We start from the raw sequence: 23420 nt of genomic DNA, 5'->3' as shown, positions 1-23420 counted from the left end.
CAGTAAAATATCTCAACACCTACTAGATGGATTGGAACAGCAATCTGGCCTAAATTTCCATTTGTTTTGCACCGCTGTGTACTGCAGCATGGCTGTATACTCTTCATGTTTATAGATCTTTATCAATTAATTAATTACAGGTTTGCAGGTTGTATTGAACGTGTGCAGCTCGGGTCAGCTGGAAGGCTCCCTCACATTTGGGATGGACAACATCATTGTCTGATATGATAATGTGATGTTTAATAAGGCACAAATATTGTCCCACTCCATCAGTAAATCACTGAATCATAATCCTGCTGTGCATGCATATGTGCATATTTAAATGAATGGGAATTAGCACACTGTCAGTGAGAACAACTCTAATGAGCCAGAGCTATTTATTTAGCTTATAAGTTTGACAAGCACCCCCAAAAGTTAATTGAATGTCTTTCCACTCACAATGTACTCATTATTCAAAGAATAATGGGCATCTGAATGCATTCTGAATACATTTATACAGTAAGTCATTTACATATGCTTGCACTGTCAATGTTATTCAATGACAATAGGCTTTCTGCTTCATTTGAGAAATAACATACTGATTATGTTTCATCATATTGTCCTTACTCACCAAAAAAAAGTGATAATACACAACTTGACCAAACAAAGTTCAGCACAAGGCCTTCATTACAATTACCACCTTGTTTTCTGTTCTGAAAATAAATTTGCAGTGGCAAGCTGTGCTGCAATCCACAACTTCATGTTTACTCTTTTTGATATAATCATCTAATCAAGATGCTCATTGGAAGTGATGAACTGTTTTGTTTCTTGGTCGCGGATAATTCTGCTGCTCATTCCAGAAAACATATCTGAGTGCTGCAGTGTCCTCAGACAGAAGAAAAACAAATTCAGCCACATAAGCGCAGATTATCTCCTGATGCGCATGACAATATTTTTGACAAAAAAAAGAATTCTTCAAACCAAACAATGTGAATGAGGTTGTTGAGTCTGTTTCTTTTGTCAAGGCATTTGGATGTCAAGACATGGCTGGGAAAAATATTTTCTGTATATCTAGTGTAAACATTTATCCTCAGAATAAACAGCGAGCCAATTCTCCTCACGGTATGTTTGCTCAGGAGCGAGGCGGGATGAGTGCAGCACTGAGGCCAACCGCCGGTCCTCTGTCCATGTAGCATTGATGAGGTCAAGCAAAGACTCATTCTGTTATGTTGACACTGCAAACACACTCTGAGACAACAGAGCGCCCGATAGATAATAGCGGAGCTTAGTCCAGTGGTAATGTTATCAGCCTATAAACAAGTATTTGTGAAGAGACACAAAGCACAAGCCGCAAAAAAAAAAAACATAATTGAGAAACGCAGAGGAGCAGACAATGATTGCATTATCAGCCTGTCATATTGTGCATCTGAAAGAGCGCTAGATGGGAAACAGAGAAGAATAAAAGATGGGAGGGTTAGAGAGTTTGATTTTCTAAAATACATTTCTTGGAATACAATAACGTCTGCTGCTGCAGCGCAGTCAAATTTGCATCCTATGCAGAGACAGTGTTTAGCTTTGGCATTTAGACTCAATTTTAGAGTTTTGCCACTGATTTACCTCTTTATATTGTGTCCTTTCCTCTTCTGCCAAAATGCCAAATTAGCATACCTGAAATGACAGTCCAGGAAATACTGCAATTATTAATCATGGTGCGTCATCATCACTTAGTAACGCCGGACAAAATCTTGGTTCAAATATGTTTCACACAGCGTTGTTTGTGTTACTCGGAATATTGACCTCTGCTGAATTTATTCATAGAGACAAGACGGGTGGAGCAAGCAAGATGCATGCAGGTTTTCTCCATATGAATGTAAATCTATACGGCGAGATGACCTCAGAGGGATACAAGGTCAAATGTCATTGACCTCTCTGTGCAGGTTGATGCGTCTAGCCTGGGTCTGTCCTTAGGTAACAAAATATTAAATACATTTAATGTACAGACATTAAATGTGTATTACTACGCTTCTCAACTAACTCTATTCCTTGAATCTGCTAGATATTAATAGGGAGGAAAAACACCTATTTTTCTTCCATAAATTAGTATGGAAGTCAGACTCAATAATTTGTAAATGTTTCAAAGTTGTCAAATCTCAAATCACGCAAGATCTTTCGACAGAGGTCAGGATAACACTTTTTGCTGCAAGGTATTAAGCTGGACATCATCCACTGTGAATCTGGCAGCCTGACCAACCAGCAATATGTGGAACTTGTTTAGATGATGCCAGCAAATATTGCTCTGTATAGAAAACAAAAACAATCTGTCCAATCACCAATTGGGTGTATTCTCATTTACAGTTTACCTCAATCAAGCAAAAACCTACTAAACCTTGTTAGACCGCAAAGAACACAATTAAATTATTTCTGGGTTTACTCTGTACAGCATTGACTTCTTTGTCACTTTCAGTTCACAAAAGTTATTCCTGCAACTATTTTTGCCAGTATTAATAATCAAAGCTTAGCTTAACAGTCCACAGTGGCTACTTTCTCATACAATATTAGTTATTACCGCTGATTTTTAAAAACACTCTTGAGCAATAATTGTCATTATTATTGGACACAGAGCGCTAAATATTTCCGAAGATGCTTTCTTTCTCTTCTTACCTCATCTGTTTATTTTCATCTTTTGCTTTAGTCGAGGTTATTCTAGTGATGCAATCACCAAGTGTTTCGGCCAAGAATTAATAGAAGATGCTGCTAATGGCCATCATCAGTCCTCTCAGTAATACCTTTTGAAGGTCATGTTGTTGTGCAGAAGCAGCAGCAAGACCGTTTTCTTAATATCATTATATATATATATATATATATATATATATATATATATATATATATATATATATATATATATATATATCTGCGCTGAAGGCTAAAGATTGTGCTTACTTTTAATGAATTAGGAAACGGGACAATGCTTTTATTGTAATGAGGGATCATATCATTAAGCTTTGACAAAAACAATAATCAATGAGGGGTATTACATGGTGTAAATTAGTAAAATTTTTTAGTGTCTAGAATGAAAAACTTAACAAGGAAGCACATCACTGAGTTCATACCATATACCATTGCTCCTCTAATAAAGACTCCAGAGTCGTCTGACAGCAAGAGAGTCGTCACATGATGTTACTTTGTGTGCAGCCGTCTTGAGCAAACTACCCTGCCCTGATTACTGCAGGGACCGTGTGTGCTTGTTCCTATCACAGATTGTAATGTATGACTCCTCAGACCTTATGATGTGAAGTCATCCTGAAAGTTAAAGTAGAGATGGGTAATGACGAGGAAAGACCCTCTTAGTGAGAGTTCCACTCATCGCACGACATTAACAGGAACATTTATTCTGTTACGCTGTTGCCTCTCCCCTGTCTTTCTCAGTGAGTCTTGTTCTACATAAATGCACTAGATTCAGATGGAAACAATAAAGATAGCATGTTTTTCCCTTCTCTGATATTCTCTGATATGCGTGGTAGTTGGTGGCTAAAAGCCTTGGCTGCTTTCGAATGGACAAAACTATTAGCGGGAAGAGTAGCCTAGCATCTTGTTGATTCAGGATGGCCACAGGCGACCATTAAATGTAATCAAGGCAGCATCGCAGCAAATAATTGAAACAGAAACTGCGATGATGGCAGCTGCTGCACAGTGAAGCCGAGACCCATTCATCAATACCTAAAGGAAAGCTGCTTACTCCATATTCATTTACCTACAAAGCCTTGAATATAGTTGCTTTGTTAGAAATGAAAGTTAATTCTACATTTTCAAAGACTGTTTCTCTCACTTTTAAACATTAACCAGCCTTCACAGCCTCTGAAGTAATGAGCAGTTGTGTTGTTATGTGGGTGCTGCATTGCCGGTTACTGACCTCAAAGGTGCAAGCTCTCATAAAATCCCTCGTAAATCAAAGCAGTAAGCGCTGGATACTGACATATTTGTGTGATTTTTGCTTTTCTAAGGGGGTTTTAAAGCTTGAAAACACAGAAAGAATTGGACCCGTGCTTAAAGGTAATCACTTAAATACCTGAGGAGCAGGATCTGCTGCGTGTGTCCTCCACCTCTTCTCTTCTTGTTAGCATAAATAATTAATTACTCGGGATGAGGTATTGATTAAAGGCTTGCATCTTATAATGAAAAGGATATTGACTCTCTGGCTTATTAAACTGCATTCTGTCCATCCTCCCGCTCTTTTGGCCAAAACAAAGAATCCTCACTGATACATGGTCGCGGAAAACTGAGTTAATCCTTTTTCAGCAGTTATTTCTGCGTACACCTGCTGGAAGAGCAGCAGTAATCTCACATTATGTGTTAAGCTGCCGCTACTTCGCTACTGCTGCACTCTCTCAGTGTTAGAAATAACTTCTTCCTCAGCCCGGCCAGCATGTCACAGGCCAGCATAAATAAGACATGAGACCTGGCTGTTGCTGACCACCTCAGCTCCCCTTACCAAGCTTAAGAAGGCACTGTTACAAGCATATCTGTATTCCCGTTGGTACAATTAAGAGAAAGCCGCAGGAGGAGTAACAGATAGCAACAGAGAGGAAATGCAGAGCCTAAAGTTTGTCAAAGGTAGTCATTCCCGTCATGATATGTCCTGCTCATTGCATCAGTAGATGTTGTCCATCACATTCCACTGTTCCCAAAGGACGGTTGAGAGTTTGACTGTTTTATTGTGTTTCCTTCATTCAAGGCATCCTTTTCACACCCGCCTCTCACATTGTCGGGGCTAAATGGAATCTTGGCAGCCGCCAAATAGCAGAATTTTGATGCTAAGCAAAACCTTTTGTCCACGGAAATGACTGTTTGTTCTCGCTGTGTATTGTATAGGCACACATACCGTATAGGTCATTTAAAGCGGGGAAGCAAGTGCCATCCTGCTGTAATATTATTTTGCCTTGAATAGTATCAAATTGACTGGGAAAATATGATAGTGGCTTTTTTTTTTTTTTAGATTGACCCCGCTTCAGAATTTCATTACATTTTCTGAGAAGCGACAGCAGTCAGTGAAATGGGATTTGGGTATGTGCTGTAATATTAACGGGGGGTTACACTCTGGCACGCAGGTGCCACGGTCATAATGTTATCTTGAAGTGGATGGTGGTCTTGACTATCTGTCTGGCTATGAGAGAAACTTCAAATTCATATTTCCGTTTTTGATGAACTGAGTTTGCTGCACTAAAAAGTGGTCTGTTTTGTCCCTTATGTATAAAAAAATGGGCTGAACATGCTTTTCCAAGAACTGTTTACTTTCTTTTAAACCTGCCCAGAGAATATTCAAATTTGTATTCGCAGAGTCCTCTCAAGCTTTGATTTTTAAAGCCCAACTGGATGACCTTAAAGTACTGACAAATTATGCAGGGGAAATAGCTTGGAGTAGCTAATGTTTATCCATAAATATTCATTCTCCACACAGTGCAGTCCTGAGCATGCTTATTTTCCTGCACTCCCCAAGTGAGCAGCACAGAAAGGACTGGGATGAACCCTGTCTTTTTCCTGACTATGGTGCGGGGAAACTCTCCATTTCCCCTGACAGAGTGAGCTCTAAGGGGGTTGGATGGAATGAGAATGAATCCCCAACGTCTTTTTTTTAAAGGCTCTGTGCTCTAAATATTCCTGCCTCTTCACCCGCATGCCTGGACACGAAGTTCTTTCTCATTACTTGTGTTGCTTTTGTGTTTCTTTGTACGGTACGTGTAGGTGACCTGGTGTCCCGAGCCATGCACCATCTACAGCCGCTGTATATGAAGAACCACAACAATGGGACGCCGATCCACCAGAAGAGCAGCGTGATCCACTGGGCGCCCGAAGCGATCTACACGCTGTGTTACTTCATGCACTGCCCTCATATGGAGTGGGAGAACCCCAATGTTGAGCCCTCGAAGGTTACCCTACAAACAGAGAGGTGAGGAGCAAACATGTAGATCAAACATACAGACAAGCTCCAAATTACTCAAAACTGAACCTACCAAATATGTATTAATCCACAGCTCAAAATAGTTCACAACAAACGTCTTATTATTGCTTGGGTAGTGTTTTCTAAAACGCAGTGGCGGGCCGTGGATTATTTACCTATGCCTTCAGTGCCCTGAAGCCCGCCACTGCTAAAACGGTAAAGCTGATTATATCTTAGGAAATTCTACATTTTTGTGGAGAGAATGAAACTATATAGTTGTGACTCTTTTCAAAATATAATAAAGAGATACACTTGGGGTTGAGCGCCATAGACAGGATGAGGAAGTGTGTTGAAATTTTCATGGAGGAATTCACACACCGTGAAGTACAGCTACGGGAGCAATTTGGGGTTAAGTGTCTTGCCCAAGGACACATCGACATGGGCTAGCTAGCTGAGCCAGGGATCGAACCCACGGTCCTTTTGATTGTAGGATGACCCTGCTCACTACTGAGCCACAGTCGCAGATATATTACTTTGGTAAGTTCTTGTTCACAAAATAAATAAATACAGCCTTCACCCCCTTGGGTTTGACTCTTCGGACGCTGAGAAGGAAAGGATGAGAAAATTAATTAAACTGCACAAATCCTTCTTTTCACAAACAGAATTTAATGCCGCTACAAACTCCACATTAGTGGCAGTTATACTCAATATTATTATGTAAGAATGGATTACACAATATAATTGTTTGTGATGTGTGTGATGATGAACCAACAGAGACGGATTACCTGCATCTGCAGTTCTCTACAGAGTATTTTAGTGTCTTTCAGCTCATTGCTTTGTTTTTTTTCCGGCCCTTTATTGTTTTGATACTAGTTCCCTCTTTATTTTGCGCTCTCATCAGCGTTGTTTTAAGTTAAAGTAGGCAGCTGTTTTTAACAAAAAAGCTTCAGAAATCCCACTGGTCAGCACTGAACTGATAGTCAGTGTCTAGCTGGTGAACATAGTGGAACATACAAGGTCAGATGTGATTCTCAGGGGTTGGTGGAGACTAAAAACAGACCAAAAAAGAGAGTGAATATTGGACTTACATTTGTCAGGTGGACACGCATGACTATAAATGAATACTAATGTTACTCCGTATCTGCTGCCATGTCAACCCAAAAGGTGATGAATATGTCAATGTGGTTAAAGCGGTTATTGCAGGGTTAGGATTCAATTTAATTTGATCTGGACTAAAACAAAGTGTATTATAAACTGTTTTTATTATTTAACGAAGAGTGCTACTTGTGGCTTTATAACATTGATAGACATAAATAGGTTTGTGGCACAGTTTACAGTCTGTAACTGACAGAAATGTAAAACTATTTTCACCATGGAACAGGAAAGGTAATATAGCACAATGTGCAGTTCAATAATAGAAACAAGTTTTTATTTGTTGAATTTGAGAGAGAGAGGAAGTTGTCAGTTGCAATATTTGAATGTTTATCTCCCATCATATCTAAGCCGTTTGTGTTCTTATACGAAAACCTTTTGTTTTAAACAGAACAAGGCAAAATAAGAGTCATCTGGTATTGATTAATCCATCCGACCCCTTCACTTCATGTGGAACAGTACCATTATTGCACCTTATTGCCGCTGGGACAATAATAAAATAACGCCAGACCGCAGTGAGAAACTCCCTTTGGTTACCCACCATTTACACTTCTGCATCACCGACACTGTCCAGCGGTAATGTTCCTTCTGCAGAGAAGTGCAGACATCATTCTGCTGTAACTGTACACCTCTGCAGACTTTTATTATATTTCTGGCTCTCTGTGCTCAATTCTGAAATGGCACACCAGATGTTTTCTTCTTGAAGGAAAGTACAGTTTTATATAAGTGAATTGTCAACTTAATGGCTTATTAAGTGAGTCCTCTGGGTGACCTGAGCAGTGACAGAAAGGGGTCGTTGAAGCTTAGTCAGTATTGATATTCACCGCCATCGTTGGTGACTTATGCATGAATGACATAAGTCTTAAGCAATGTTTCCATGGTGTTAATTCTCCTGTTCCTTCATCATGTAGTTTTTGGACACTGCATAGTTTTCAGAAAAGCCAAAAACCGTCCTCACAATATTTTCAATTTCTACCTATGAAGCGTTTCTTTTCTGCTGAGTTTACGAGCTGTAAAAATTACTCATCATATTCCACTGTAGGCTTGATACCTTGAGCTGTTTAGTATTTCCTACAGTTTGGTGGAAACCCCTGTCGGCATGCAACAAAGGTGGGAAACAGTACTGAGAGTTGAGCCTAAGCAGTCCTCCTCTGGAGCTCCAGACTGTATCGCCTGCAGTGAAGCAAGCTATCAGCCAACGTGTGTGCCAGGTGTCCAGCTCACGTCTGCTTTAGCTCTAATCACCATTTTGTAAAGGAAATTACATTAACGTCCGTTTGTTTTCATCATATTTAAGCACGTTGCCAGAGCCAACATTCGGGAAAGCATGGGATTGGAAACATCAAGACCTTGAACTGCTTGTGAACTAATGTGTCCTTGTGAGGGAATGCATTGGCGTTACACTGTATGTCCCTTGCCTCTTGATTAGGTGTTGTGAGCTGCTATAACAAAGTCTGCAGAGCCAATAACGATACTTGGGCTGTAGGTCAGGCTCCTTTGAAGTGAGTACTGCAAAAGGGTTTGCATTTCTGAGCAGATTAAACAATTATCATAAGATCCTTGCATCAACTCAGAGTAGCATTGATGAGTGACTAATTCACAATGAGTGACAGATGTGGGCCGAGCATGTGTTAAGGACAGTCCCGGCATCAAGGCATCCTTTGTAAAGTGATGTATTGGACAGCAAATTCCGGAGAACGACACCAGAATTCATCAAGTACACATAGCATAGATCTGTGGCAGCTCATTCAAAACACATGAGCAGCTTATTTCTTCAGCAGCATTCAAACAAACTGTATTAAAGATGCTTATGAAACCAAACTGCTTGTTAATGCTATCATAATTAGGTTTTATATGATTTAACGATAAATACCTTCAAATAATATGAAATTGTCAGATTTGACACATGCTGTGTAAATCGATTTTTCTTCAGTTACAGGAAAAAATATTAGCCTTCATGATGTGTTCAACCAGCAGTCACATTGCCTCATCATAATATTTAACATCATCATAATATCATGGTGCTTTCTGCAGCCATTAAGTGTAACGGTTTTGTTTTGCACAACAACAGCTCATTGTTTTGCATAAGTGAAGAAAGTCTTCATATCCATAACATGCTGTCAGTACAGTAACAAAGATCACAATGTAGCTTCATGCAAATGTGTTGTCGTGCATGCATGGATGAGTGGAGGAGACATGAAGAATAGTTATTCCATTAATGTGGGCTCTGCGGAGCTTGAGGAGTTTCACTTAAGATATTTCACTGTTAGCTCTGGTGTCAGGGTTAACCGTGTGATGGTCATTTCTGTCTGAGCTCTACAGTGCAGTAGGTTTGCAAAATACCAAGAAATCTTAGTTTACTTTAAGCAATCAGAGAGCTAGCTGTCATAAATACTGTATATTGGCATTCAATAACCACACTCACCACCCATTATGTTTACAGAGAACACTATGTTCATCATCGACATGCAAAACAGATTAAAAGCAGAGCAATTACTTTCCCTGCAAAGTGTTATGATGATACACGTAATGCCTTATGATTGCTATAATAGGGCAATACATTTTAAGGCACATAGACATGATTATGCATCACACATATGTTGCAATGCAATATGTGGGTTTTTATAGCTCATTATTGAGGCTTCTTCAGTTTAATCAGCAGAGCTTTAACATCATCAGCACTCTATTAAAATGTCTCTTTGTCAGGCTTTATGGCTCTAGAATAGAGTAGAGTAGACAATGACCAGATACAAATCTTCATAGACTCAGACTTCATAAATCAGAATAAGCAAGAAGATGGTCTATAATCTTTGATGATCTTCTGTTTAGACTTCCTCACATCAGAGTGTCTCTCTGTGACAGACTAGCTCTGGGTCTTTGATTTCATCTGCTCGACGGAGTTCATCCTGTTCTCAAACATCCTCTGTGGCTGGCAAGATCTCTGAAATAACATGCAAATTCTGTCTTAGATGGATTTCCCTTGCAAGTGCCTGTGCACACTCAAGCACTGAGTGTGATTGAAGTTCAGCGTGAGTCTCCGGTGGCTAGAACATGTGCCTCTCTCTCCCCCTACAGGCCGTTCATGGCGCTGCCGCCTCTGATGGAGTGGGTGCGCGTGGCTGCGGTTCACACCGAACACAGACGCAGCTTCTCGGTGGACAGCGACGATGTTCGGCAGGCTGCCCGACTGCTGCTTCCCGGAGTGGACTGCGAGCCCCGTCAGCTCCGGTACGGCTGTGCGCTTTGTGCTCGCCTAAAGGCCGTGGAGCGCGTGTGCACCCAGCCTCTAATAAACACTGAACTCTCACACAGACCTAGAGACCTTCCTGTAGTGTTAAAACAAATATGTCAGGCAAAATATGGTGCATTGCAAACGGTCCAAACAGTAAGCTTGCATTGTGAACCACTTTGTTTGCTTTCCCTCTTCAGGACGGATGACTGCTTCTGTGCCTCGAGGAAACTGGACGCTGCCTCCACAGAAGCAAAGTTCCTGCAGGACCTGGGCTTCCGGATGCTCAGCTGTGGTCGCACAGACCTGGTGAAGCAGGCGGTCAACCTGCTGGGGCCGGATGGTATCAACAGCATGAGTGAGCAGGTTAGAGACACAGTCAACATATTAAATAATGCATGAGACACACACACACACACACACACACACACACACACACACACACACACACACACACACACACACACACACACCCTGGGGAGCAGATCACTTTGTTTGCATGGCTTCTTCACCTTCAAGCGCTGTGCAGACTTGTGAGCAGAAAGGCAGCTATAAATATTAAACTTTATTCAGACAATTTTTCCCTAAAGCCTTCCTGACAAGGTGCTCTGCATTATATCACGACCACCTCCTCCAGGGCAAGTAAATCATCAGGGGAATATTGCAAGTGTAACTGGAGATTTTCCATGGAAAATTAACATTGAGTTTGGGACTGATCTCAGCAGAAACTTTCAAATACAGAGTTTGGTACTGTACTTTTCTGTCAGGCAAGCTCTTCTGGCGTCCCTGGTGGCCCAGAGGAGATATTGATTCATCTGGTATCCTTTAAAAAGATAAATAGCAGAAAATTACTCTCATCAGACTCAAGGTGCCAGGAGTGGAACTGTCAAAGATAGAAGTTGAGCGTAAAAGTCGGGCTTTGCTTTGTACAAGTTAAACTCATGTTGAAACTAGAAAGTGCAGATCTCCATGATGTGTGTCTGCATCGACCACTGTTTTAGTGTGTGATTGAATAAATACAGCTCACAGTTGGCTAACCCCCAATTGCAGTGTGAGTCACCGCTACCACGAAAAGGTCCTTGAGCAAGGAGCCATAACTGGGCACCCAAAAATAAATGTATAAGTTTGCTGCTGCAGTGGAATGCAAGATTCAGACTCAGAGGTGCACACACACTCACAGACGCTGGCACACATGCACACAGACGTGAGTGATACAATGTCAAATTGGAGAGATGCCACAATTTGGATTTTGATATCTGTGACTTGTGAAACAATGTGAGTGCTCTTGTTCTCTGTCCCTGTACTTGTGTAGGGGATGACCCCGCTGATGTACGCTTGTGTCCGTGGAGACGAGGCCATGGTGCAGATGCTGCTGGATGCAGGCGCTGATATTAACAGCGAGGTCAGTGCTGATGAAGTGTTTACTGCTATTCTGGTTTCGACATTGGGTAAAAGCACACAGTGCAGAATAGAGTGCACAATGCCCTTATCAGATAAATATAAATATGTTTAACATTTACTTTTAAAAATGAAAGTCATCGCCCTGCATTGTGTACATCGAGAACGGGGGGCAAACATTTGTATTCTTCAATATGTGCAGTGTTGTATATGTTAGTCGTAAAGTGAATGTTTGTTTGCATTGTAAACTAAGTGTTAGTGGTATTTAATTGGATCATGTTGTCCCTCATCTCCCCATTTGTTCTCTCCCATGTGCTGCCAAATGTAAAGTGATCATGAGGCCCTGACTGCTCTGCCTCCCATTAGAGGATAAGCAGCGTACAATAGTGTACAACAGATTGAAAATCATATGCGCAATGAAACTCACTTGCATTTGAGTGTTTTAGAGCATAAGACATGACTCAGAGGTTTGTTGCAGAGTCATTTTTTCTTCGTCAGGGAAAAAAAAGTGATAAAGATCGTCTGATTTAACACAAACTGAATTCCTCACGGAGTCTGCAGAGAATCGAGATGGCATCTATTGACTCTGTGAGGACTTCAGAGAGGTGGTTCAGTTAAGGCCTCATGATCCCGGTTTTCGTTAGTCACCTCAGCAACATGTCTCGTCAGCCATTGTGCCAGAGTTGATTTGCAGTCCACTGCCTTCATGACCCCTAAAAGCACGAAGCACACTGTCGACTTGAATAGAAAAAGACCCACTATCAGTTTATTGTTATGCATGCGGTTTTGAACCTGGTTAGAATTTGAACAGTTCAAGACGAATGTTGTTTGGCTCTGATGTTTCTTTCGTCAGCTGGGCAGTGACGCTTTATAATACAGCTCGCCATTAACATTATAATTATGTTGTATGAATCCGGTACCAATAAAATAATTACTGGTTCCTACTGGTATGTGATCAAAAACAGACTATGGAACTAGTAAACTCTGCATTTTAGAGGAAAGGAGAAATACTTATGCTATTTTTTTAAGTTGGGGGTAAATGTTGTTCACACTGAAATTTTGCAGAAAGTAATTAGGCAAATTGATTTCACAATAAGGACAATCAGGACCCAGCAGCAGTACCATTAACTAACTAAAGGGGATTTTGTAATAGCTCTCAAAACTCAGATGGAAGGGTTATTGAAGAACATATGAGATCTATGGGTTTTGGTCCCAGAATGCAGACAGGAGTACTCACCAAAACTACAACAATGTAGTTTTAGGGTATAGACTTTGAAGTAAAGGGTCACATATACTGGAATAATTAAGGACTTGTCACCATTTATGGAACAGCAACTTACAGATAGGGGACTCAACAGGTTAAACGCTTTGCGTTGTTAAACATTTTTTTCAAAACTTCAGTTTAGATTCCCAGTTCTGTATTATTTCATCTGCATGTCTCTCTCCTATATAGGTGCATTTGTGCTTTATTCATGTGTCTCATGTATGTTTCGCTTACATTTGGCCCATAGTTATTTATTGCAGCCTGACCGAGAGAGATGAGCCTTGAGAGGTCGGGTCAGATCCCTGTCAGAGAGACGCAGTGGAAAGATCAGAGTCATTAAGACGAGTCCTAACTGGATGGATCAATCCATCATGTTCATTAGAAGAGGAACAAAGTGAAAGGGTGTCCTCTGTAGCCCCAGGGTCCCTAGTTAATTACTCTAGTTTCCCTGTAGAGCTCCCCCTCCTCCCAGCAACTGCTTGTTTTATTCTCCGTAGGCCATGTAGTAGTTTTAATGGCTTCCTATCTCTCTCCCTCATCTTTCTCACTCCCACCAACTCCACCCCCCCCTACCTGTGTCCCTTCCCCAGGTGCCAAACTCAGTGCACAAGCACCCCTCAGTCTTTCCCGAAACGCGGCAGGCGACGCCCCTCACTTTCGCTGTGTTGCACGGACATGTGCCTGTGGTGCAGGTAGTGACGTCCTTTCTCACCTGTGATTCTCTCATCGTGACTTGTCATTGTGCTTCAGCTCATGGTTGGTCATCAATGTCATTTTTGTCATCAAAGCTTCTTGGTGGTGATGATGTTGATGGTTCTCCACTACGAGTTTCCTGTCTTTTTTGTGGGGGGTTTCATTTGATGCTGTTTGTGTGATGTACAAATGTATCTTTTTGTTATCTTTAAAGAGAGCATTCATCCAGTCAACCTTTAGATCTAAACAATTGTATGGAACATACCCTCGTGTCTATTTCCATTTTTGAGCAAATGGATCAGACTGCATTTAGCAAGTGGAAAATGGAAACACAGCAGTCTAATTGTTATCGAACTCATTTAACTAATTCCGTTTGTCCTCTAAATGATCCGTTCATTGGATTTTTAACCATTAAATTCTAATGGAAAATGTTTAAGCCATCAGACACCGCAATTTCATCTCTGAGGACATCGGTGAAATGAAATAATTAAGCTAAAAAGATTACAATTAAACCATAAAGTAAATAGTTAAATATGTAATAATTAACACTCAATTTACCGAGATAATAATGTATATGCAAGTAATGTTGTATCGTATTAGACGATATACATTTATGAGATTCAGGAACTTGTTGCTCATGCTCTCAGTTACAAAAATGCTAGATCCTCAGATAAATGTCTTTCAGATGGTTTTTGAGCAGGGTTATGTTCTTCAAAGAAGATTATTATTGTTATTTTTAATGTAAACTAAGCAACTAATTACATTTAAAATAGAATAACAAAACAATATAACAGTAAAACCTGGTTTATGAGACTATTTAGCCAACTATCAAATATAGGCTCATAGTTATTAGTTCTGCATTGGCATGAAATATATCAGCAAACATTAAAAGAACAACTTGACATTTTGTGAAAAAGGCTTATTCATTGTCGAAAGTTGGATGAAAAGAGTTACATCACTTTCATGTCTATAGTAAAAATGAAGATGAAGCAGGATGATCCAGCAGATGGTTAGCTTTGTTTACGTAGCATAAAAAGCGAGAGAAACAGCTAGCCTGAAAGAAGCCAAGAAATCAAATAAGTTTATTCTCCAAAAATGTTGAAAAGAGGAAACATGAACATTGCATTAGATTCTGAAGAGCAACAGATTTGTCAAAGCAAAAGTTGGCTGCACAGTACAGGCAGTATAAGAGTTGAATATTCAATATTCCCTGTACAGATTAGTTTTGCATGAGACCAGATGAGAGAAGCTGAATTCTACCAGACTGACTTCAGATCATTCTCATTAGCCAACCGCCTCTTCCTCTTCTCCTCACCCTTCTCTCTCTGTCTCTCCCTTGCTCTCGCACCGTGCCCCTCCGCGTCCCCACCCGATCTCTGCAGCTGCTGCTGGATGCCAAAGCCAATGTGGAGGGCTCCCTGCAGGACGGGATGGAGAACTACACGGAGACCCCGCTGCAGCTGGCTGCTGCTGCAGGTACAGAGACACAGCGTGACTCCCATCCTCTGCCTGCTGTCCAACTGTATTGTAGCAAGCTGACAACACCAGCTGGCCATCTATAACAACACCTGACTGTCAGCGGGAGCCGAGGCTGAGTTATGGCTTCACAGGCATATTCATCCTGGGGGCTGGAAAAATAAAGACAAATAGCGGCATGGATGCAGAATGATGATCAAATGTTTGCCTCTCATTTTTTCTGGTTTAATCGTATTGTGTGTCTGTGTGTATAAACTCTGCCAATTGTTTTCTTCATGCACAGGTAACTTTGAGCTAGTGAGTTTGCTACTGGAGCGGGGGGCGGACCCCATGGTGGGAACCATGTTCCGCAATGGCATCTCCACGGCACCACAGGGAGACATGAATTCCTACAGTCTGGCAGCAGCTCATGGACACAGGTGCGTAACACATATCCATGTTCAATCATGAGTACACACTCCTGAGTATATAAACAGAGGATGTGCTCTGTTAGTATTGTGAATACAGCATATAATCTTGTTCAAACATCAACAGACCATGTCCATGAAAGTGACAGCTCATCTGTTGAATTGGTTTGTTAAAAACTGTATGACTAAACTCTAATGTTTTTGTCTTTCCTCTTCACATTTCTTGGTCTTGTTTGAGACGATACATTGTAGAGACCAAAAACAGCACAACCATGTTCAATGTATGAAAATAAAGACTTATAGTGTAATTTCAATGTGCCACAGATGACATCAAACTACATTACAACATTTACTTTCTCAACTTTTGCCCTATTTACATTACATTTGTTTTGTGGAATCTTTGTCCATGTGCCAAGACCATACAAGCCCACCATATTAAGCGACCTGCTTTGCACTTACAAATCACTCTCTCAGTTATGCTGCAATTAATTGTAGTTAATTGAGTGTGCCTTTGTTCTGTCTTATCCTTTAATAAGTCAACCATAATTTTTTCAGAAACGTTTTTATTTCGTTTTATTTGTATTTATTCTGAAATACTGCTGACCTGTGAAATAAAACATGACCTAATTTTTCCCAAAGCGTTTTTGTATATTGTGCAATTTCAACCACATCTGGTTCATGGCATGGCAGGTGCAAGCAAATACATCAAATAATGGACATGTCTTATCACAATGACACTTACTCACTGACTTTTTATCTGGTTTGCACAAAACAACACAGATGTTTAGATCTCAGGATTATCAAACTTTCAAATTTGAAAATGTGTTGTCACTTAAACCTATTTCACACCAATTATTGTATTTTATTTATCCTATTTTTTACGAGGAGGTCCTGGTAAAGATGGAAGGGTAAATGTTTCCCCACATAAAAACACAGATAACATACTTAAAAAAACTAAACTGCAAAAGGGGACACCAAGATGAGGGCCCAAAAACATGTTGGCGTCAGTAGAGAACATCATAGATTGTCTGTTCTACAAACCTGCAGTTAGTTCTTTATAAGCCTTTCAAAATAGATACGTGTCTATTTGCATAAAATGAGAAGCTTTTGCCATTTAAGGATTTTTTAAATTGTTTTTGTTGAAATGCACTTAGCATTTGTTTATTTAACCATTCTTGTTAATTAACACTGAGCTACATGCAGCAATCACAATCAAAGCTGCAAGATCATTTCAGTAATGACCTCAGTGACAAGCTTATCCCTTTTGTTATAATTGTGTAAAATAATACAAATGCACCTGTTTGCCATTTGTGGTGATATTGGCCTGGAGACTCGAGCTATAAAAAGCAATTTAATAGAGCCCATAGGGACCAATCACTTTAAAATTCTCTCTTGTTTTTGTGCTTTTGTTCTTCTAGAAATGTGTTTCGTAAGCTGCTGTCCCACACAGAGAAAGGGAAAGGGGACGTCTTATCCCTGGAAGAGATTCTGGCAGAGGGTTCGGAGCTGGAAGGTAGAAGTCCGTCTCAGATTGACCAGATCAGAACTGGGAAAGCCAAACTCAAAGCTCTGAAAGAAGCCATGTACCACAGTGCAGAACACGGGCATGTGGACATCACCATAGATATACGGAGCCTGGGTTAGTTACTGTTAAAACTCTCTTGAACATGTGCATGCATTTTCTACAGTATCACATTGTGTTTGCAACGTGTATAGCTTCTTTGTGCATGTTTGTGTGTGTGTGTGTATTTGATATGCTTCATATGTATTTAGCGCTGTAATTGTTTCTCAGGGGTTCCATGGACTTTGCACACTTGGATGGAGTCTCTGCGCACGTGTTTCCATCAGCACCGACGACCTTTGATCCAGGGTCTTCTCAAAGAGTTCAGCTCCATCGAGGAAGAGGAGTACACCGAGGAGCTCATCACACATGGTCTGCCTCTCATGTTCCAGATCCTCAGAGCCAGCAAGGTACTGCACTGTTTGCATTTTACCTCTTTCTCTATACTTTCAAATATATCTGCTTTGTTTACTTGTGATTGTCATCACACAGTCAGGCCATCAGCTTCACAGAGACTGACAGAGCTCCCGAGGCCTTCTCAATATCAATAACCTAAGATGATTATGATTTATGACATGCCTATGATATGCCGCCTCACTCCTCTCTGTTGCCATTCATTAGATCAGAGCCCTGTCTCATTACTTGAGCTCATGATCCCCTTGGTAGGCCTGTATTAGATTTAAAACAGCACATCATCCCGTCTGTCACCTCTGTTTGTGTTGTCTACTTTGCCTTGGCGTAGCACGGCCCTGCCGGCACGACGAGCTGCGCTGTCACTGCCAGTATGAGGAAAAAACACTGCAGTGTGTGCGCACACACACACATACACTGATACACTCAGGCCATGCTAGCCTTGAGTGGATTGCTGCAGTGTCAGCCCTTGTCTCTGTTTCAGATGATGGATGGTGAGGCCAGGATCCTCATCTCTGTGAGGGGGGCCTCGACATCACCATATGGGCCAATTCTCTTTCATGGTCTGCTGCCTCAGCCCACTGAACTCTCCATCCAACAATTTAGTTAAATACAGTTCACCTAACTTCAGTTCAGTTTCATTAACTACCATACATTTTTACTCATATTGCCAGTGACAAGCTGCAGACATGCATATTTCTCCCTGGTGGAAGTGGCGGCTGTTGATAGCTGTTTGTTGGTGTCGTGCTTCATAAGAGCAACCAGCCTGACTGCACCCGTTGGGCTTGTAGTGTTGCGCACCGCTGCTGCAGCTGAATGGCACTGCCTGTCCTTCTCCCTCAGTTTTAGCACACTCACAAGAGGAAAGTTAGTTGTAAAGGGAATATCTCACTCTCTTATCTTTCTCTTTCACATGGTACACTCTGACAGGAGCTCGGGCTGTCATGGTGTTCCCCATCACAGTCCCCTCTGAGGGATTATGGGTGTACGAAATCAGCCTGATGTTCATCTGATCCCCTGTTAAAAGTGTGAGATAGCCACGAATGTGAATAAATAAAGTGAAAGCAGAGCGTGATACAAGGCTGCAGAAGTGAGACCTCTTTCACTGTGCTTGTGTTGGGGATGTGTGTGTAGGAGAGGAGCACTAAAGTAAGTACTTGTGTGCTTGCGTAATGTGAACTGCTGTGTGTTGGCTGAGCACTGCCCGCCCAAGCAGCTCTCCTCACTCTGATGTTTTGTTTCTCTGTCTGTGTTTTGTCAGAATGAGGTGATCAGCCAGCAGCTGTCTGCAATCTTCACCCAGTGTTATGGCCCTTACCCAATCCCCAAACTGGCAGAGATCAAGAGGAAGCAGTCGTCACGTCTGGGTGAGATTGTGAATTATGTAAATGTACGGCATTAAGGCTGCATAAGAGCACTACATGACGGATTTTATTTTGAGTTGGCTGTTGCTAGTAAATGCATAATGCATGAAAATGGGAAGTGCACAAGACGCCATCTAGTGGTCAGAGACTGGAATAGAAATTGTAACAAAGCTGAAATGTGTCTAGAATGGCGAGTTAGGCTAAGTTGCACATCCCATGTGTTTTTTTAATGATAGTCATCAAGTTTTTCTGGTCACATATTTTTCAGATCCTCACTTCCTGAACAATAAAGACATGTCAGACGTGACCTTTTTGGTGGAAGGGAAACCTTATTATGCCCACAAAGTCCTGCTCTTCACAGCTTCCAGCAGGTACACTCACTTTATCATCGGCTATCAAATACCCAAGTACAGGAAATATGTATGGATTCTGCTGGCTCTATGAAGGCTCTGAATGTGTAACTTTATACGTTTTAATGTAAAAAATGAATGAATTCACACAGTAATGACGAAACACTTGACATGCTGTATTGATGTGTTGTTGTCAGGGTTGTATATTTTTTCCTGCTGATCCAGAAGGTCATTTTTTTCTTGCCATGACAGGACGTCCATTTCACTCTCATGCCGTGTTACATTGATGATAACCGATCGCTCCGAACCAATCACTCAAGTGTCTTGTTGACAACATGTCCCCAGAGATGAACATACAATAACAAATTAAAACAAACCCATTGCTGTTCAATAGTTAAAGGTTATTTATGCTCTATTAAAAACATGAATAAACAAAGGCTGTGGTACACTAACGCTTATCCTTTAATTCCTCTCCTTTTTTTCCCTCTCAAGGTTTAAATCTCTTCTAGCAAACAGACCTTGTGGTGAAAACACGTGCATTGAGATCAGCAATGTCAAATATCACATTTTTCAGGTAATATAATTAAGGGGCACTTTTGAATCATACATAAACCACACATTGATACTCCTTCCTTTGCACATTCATACTGTGTATTCGTCCTTGTATTGAAGCTGATTTCCTCTTAATAGCTTGTGATGCAATATCTCTACTGTGGAGGGGCAGACGCTCTGCACATCAGGAACACTGACATTATGGAGGTGAGTTCCTTATCACAGACAAACTGTATTTGAGTTTACACTGAAACCTTTACACTCTAAAACAATTTAGAATCTCAAGGTCATCTATTTGTGTTGCACTGTTCAAATATGACAGAAATGTTTATGATCAAATACCGAACTGGGTGCTACATTTTCTTTTGAGTTAATTGTTATTTCTTGTTGCAGCTTCTGTCTGCAGCCAAGTTCTTCCAGCTGGAGGCGCTGCAGAGGCACTGTGAGATTATCTGCACCAAGAACATTAACACTGAAACTTGTGTGGAGATCTACAATCACACCAAGGTGCAAAAAGTGAATGGACTGAATACACCCACACTAACACTACTACTGGACGGTACAAAGCAATTAAAGGTGTTTTGGACAGAAAATGTCCATGAAATGGAACAACTGTTGCACATTAAGTGTTGGCTAGAAATGCGATCTGTCTTTTTTGAAAATGTGTTGCAGTTTCAATGATCAATAAACTTTTTTCTCACAGTTTCTTGGCGCTCCAGACTTGGCTTCCTATATTGAGGGCTACTTCCTGAAGAACATGTTAATCCTGATCGAGTTGGAGCCATTCAAACAGCTGCTGTATGACACGCCTCCAGACAGCCCTGGCTCTGACATCCTGCAGGACCTGGAGAAAACCTTGGCTATCCGCATACAGTCCATCCACCTGTCCTCCTCCAAGGGATCCATTGTCTGATCTCCTGACCTTTCTCAACACAGGGACAGAGAATATATACCAGAGAGTATCAGATAATATGACGCTGTATTGAGATGAACGGGAAAGATAAGACTAGTGGACTGTCCAGTTAGGATCTTTGCCTCTGTGAAGCTCATCAGTTGCTAATATGCTACTTGTTATCTTTGCACAGATGGTCTTTCTGTCTGCCTTGTTGATATCTGTCAACTATGAGTTACAGTAACATACAATGACTGTCATAAGCTGGCTGTAGTATGCCACAATTTGCCAATAACATCACATCACTGTAACAATGTCCCTCATTCTGCAAGACTTTTTCAGCTAAATAGTCCAGCCTACGTGTTACATGTTGAACTGAATGGATCGGGTGGGACTTCGGAAACTCAGACGAAGAGTTGCAACCGACTGCAACAGTCGGAGCATCTGAATTCATGGATGTAATGTGCTGAGGTGAACAACCTCTGTGTAATATGATAAGCCATCAGTGTATACGTGTATAAGAAAGAACTGCTGCCTCATGCTGTGATTATTTGCGTGAACATGTGGACTTGTACAGAGTAATTCATTTGTATATTTCTCACTTTGCATTATCTATGCTGATTACTCTTAAAAGCCAAACCAGACAAACAACTGACAATACCTGTAATGTGACTGATGCAGAAGGGGGACTTTCACCACGTGACTTTATGCAACTGGGTGGGAAAGAGGACTTTTCCTCCCTCCACTATACTGTGTAAATATTGTTCATAAATAACAGAGCTATTAATAATGTAAGTTAATGTATATATATATACCCACCGATGTTTTCTCATGTGTCTTACTGTTGGATATCGCTGTAAAAACCAGAAGCTCATCTTTTAAAAATGGATGTTTAAATGTTGCATGTCAGAGGGATGACTGTGTGTTTTTTTTCTTTTTCGGTTTGAACTTTTGCAGGATTAGGTCGAGGAGCTGCTTTCACACTAATATGACTGGAAGTTGAGTGAATATTTTTGACATCAGCATGGGTCACTAAATTTGTAACAGTCAAATGGTTTGTCGTCATTTCCTGTGTGAAAGACTTGAGGCCCGTTTAGTGTTGAAGTGGGAACATTATGTTCTTAGTTGTCTCATGGGTATCGTGAAACCACATGACTTCTGTGTGTGTGACTTGATATATCTTTCCTCTATAAAGATGAATATAAAGAGTATTATGAATTCGCTCATAGATTCTTCTGGCTCCAAAACACCCGCAAGGGGACATCTATTATTCAGTTTGTTGAAATTTTGGTTCTCAACCTAGGGTCGGGATGTGGTTTAAATATAGCACCCATGCACACAAGCCAGTGCAGTCTTGGATAAATAACCTGAAATAAACAACCAAAAATGAACAACCAAAAAAGAGAAAAGGACAGGAACATCTTTACCAAGATCCTTATTCCCAGCACACACGATTACATAATCAAAATACATCAGCCAGTGCACGTAGTCATGATAGCTGCATATTGACATAACATTTCTGTATTTACGCATCTTTTACTTATTCCATCCATCCATTATCAGCCGCTTATCCGGGGTCGGGTCGCAGTGGCAGCAGGTTCAGCAGGCCGACCCAGGCTTCCCTCTCACCTGCAACACTTTCCAGCTCAATCTGGGGGATCCCGAGGCGTTCCAAGGCCAGCCGGGAGATATAATCCCTCCAGCGTGTCCTCGGTCTTCCCTCCCTCCTGCCAGTTGGACGTGCCTGGAAAACCTCTAATGGGAGGCATCCAGGAGGCATCCTGACTAGATGCCCGAACCACCTCAGCTGACTCCTTTCGACACAAAGGAGCAGCGACTCGACTCCAAGCTCCCTCCTGATGTCCGAGCTCCTTACCCTATCTCTAAGGGTGAGCCCGGCCACCCTGCGGAGGAAGCTCATTTCGGCCGCTTGTATTCGAGATCTCGTTCTTTCGGTCACGACCCAGAGTTCGTGACCATAGGTGAGGGTTGGAACATAGACCGACCAGTAAATGGAGAGCTTCGCCTTCCGGCTCAGCTCCCTCTTCACCAGGACGGACCGGTACAGCGCCTGTTTTACAGCTGCAGCCGCACCGATCCGCCTGTCGATCTCCCGCTCCACCTTACCCTCACTCGTGAACAAGACCCCGAGATACTTGAACTCCTTCGCTTGGGGTAGGCAGTTTGTCCCCACCTGGAGGGAGCAATCCACCGGTTTCCGGCAGAGCACCATGGCCTCAGATTTGGAGGCGCTAACTCTCATCCCTGCCGCTTCACACTCGGCTGCAAAACGCCCCAGTGAATGCTGGAGGTCACAGTCCGAGGAGGCAAACAGGACCACATCATCCGCGAACAGCAGAAAGGCGATCCCGAGACTCCCGAACCGGATCCTCTCCGCCCCCTGGCTGCGCCTAGATATCCTGTCCATGAAGGTCACGAACAGGACCGGTGATAAAGGGCAGCCCTGGCGGAGGCCAATACCCACCAGGAATGTGTCTGACTTACTACCGAGGATACGAACACAGCTCCTACTGCAGGCGTACAGAAACCGGATGGCCCGTGCCAACGGGTCCGGCACCCCATACTCCCGCAGCACCCCCCACAAAAACCCCCGAGGGACCCGGTCGAAAGCCTTCTCCAAGTCTACAAAGCACATGTAGACTGGTTGGGCGAATGCCCAGGACCCCTCCAGTAGTCTTGCAAGGGTAAAGAGCTGGTCCACTGTTCCACGACCGGGACGGAATCCGCACTGCTCGT

General features: G+C 41.8%; 1 protein-coding gene across 1 annotated transcript in view; it reads left to right on the top strand.

The window, feature by feature from the left end:
* btbd11b (BTB (POZ) domain containing 11b) overlaps positions 1 to 20684 on the top strand; it is a gene marked incomplete at both ends in the record, with an annotated part of 63774 nt that extends 43090 nt beyond the window's left edge. Inside the window, 15 exons of the mRNA XM_079224160.1 lie at positions 5719 to 5923; positions 10142 to 10294; positions 10496 to 10661; positions 11608 to 11697; positions 13548 to 13649; positions 15033 to 15126; positions 15410 to 15545; positions 16952 to 17172; positions 17326 to 17504; positions 18767 to 18872; positions 19138 to 19240; positions 19712 to 19793; positions 19910 to 19978; positions 20165 to 20278; positions 20475 to 20684. Of these exons, the coding sequence (XP_079080286.1) occupies positions 5719 to 5923; positions 10142 to 10294; positions 10496 to 10661; positions 11608 to 11697; positions 13548 to 13649; positions 15033 to 15126; positions 15410 to 15545; positions 16952 to 17172; positions 17326 to 17504; positions 18767 to 18872; positions 19138 to 19240; positions 19712 to 19793; positions 19910 to 19978; positions 20165 to 20278; positions 20475 to 20684 (2030 nt within the window). The remainder of the gene's footprint in view (positions 1 to 5718; positions 5924 to 10141; positions 10295 to 10495; positions 10662 to 11607; positions 11698 to 13547; positions 13650 to 15032; positions 15127 to 15409; positions 15546 to 16951; positions 17173 to 17325; positions 17505 to 18766; positions 18873 to 19137; positions 19241 to 19711; positions 19794 to 19909; positions 19979 to 20164; positions 20279 to 20474) is intronic.
* Positions 20685 to 23420: the final 2736 nt, after the last annotated feature.

This window comes from Taurulus bubalis, assembly GCF_910589615.1.
Source record: "Taurulus bubalis genome assembly, chromosome: 9".
In the NCBI taxonomy this organism is placed as follows: domain Eukaryota; kingdom Metazoa; phylum Chordata; class Actinopteri; order Perciformes; family Cottidae; genus Taurulus; species Taurulus bubalis.
Note: the sequence above shows the minus strand (reverse complement) of the source record. Positions and strands in the feature narration are given on the sequence as shown.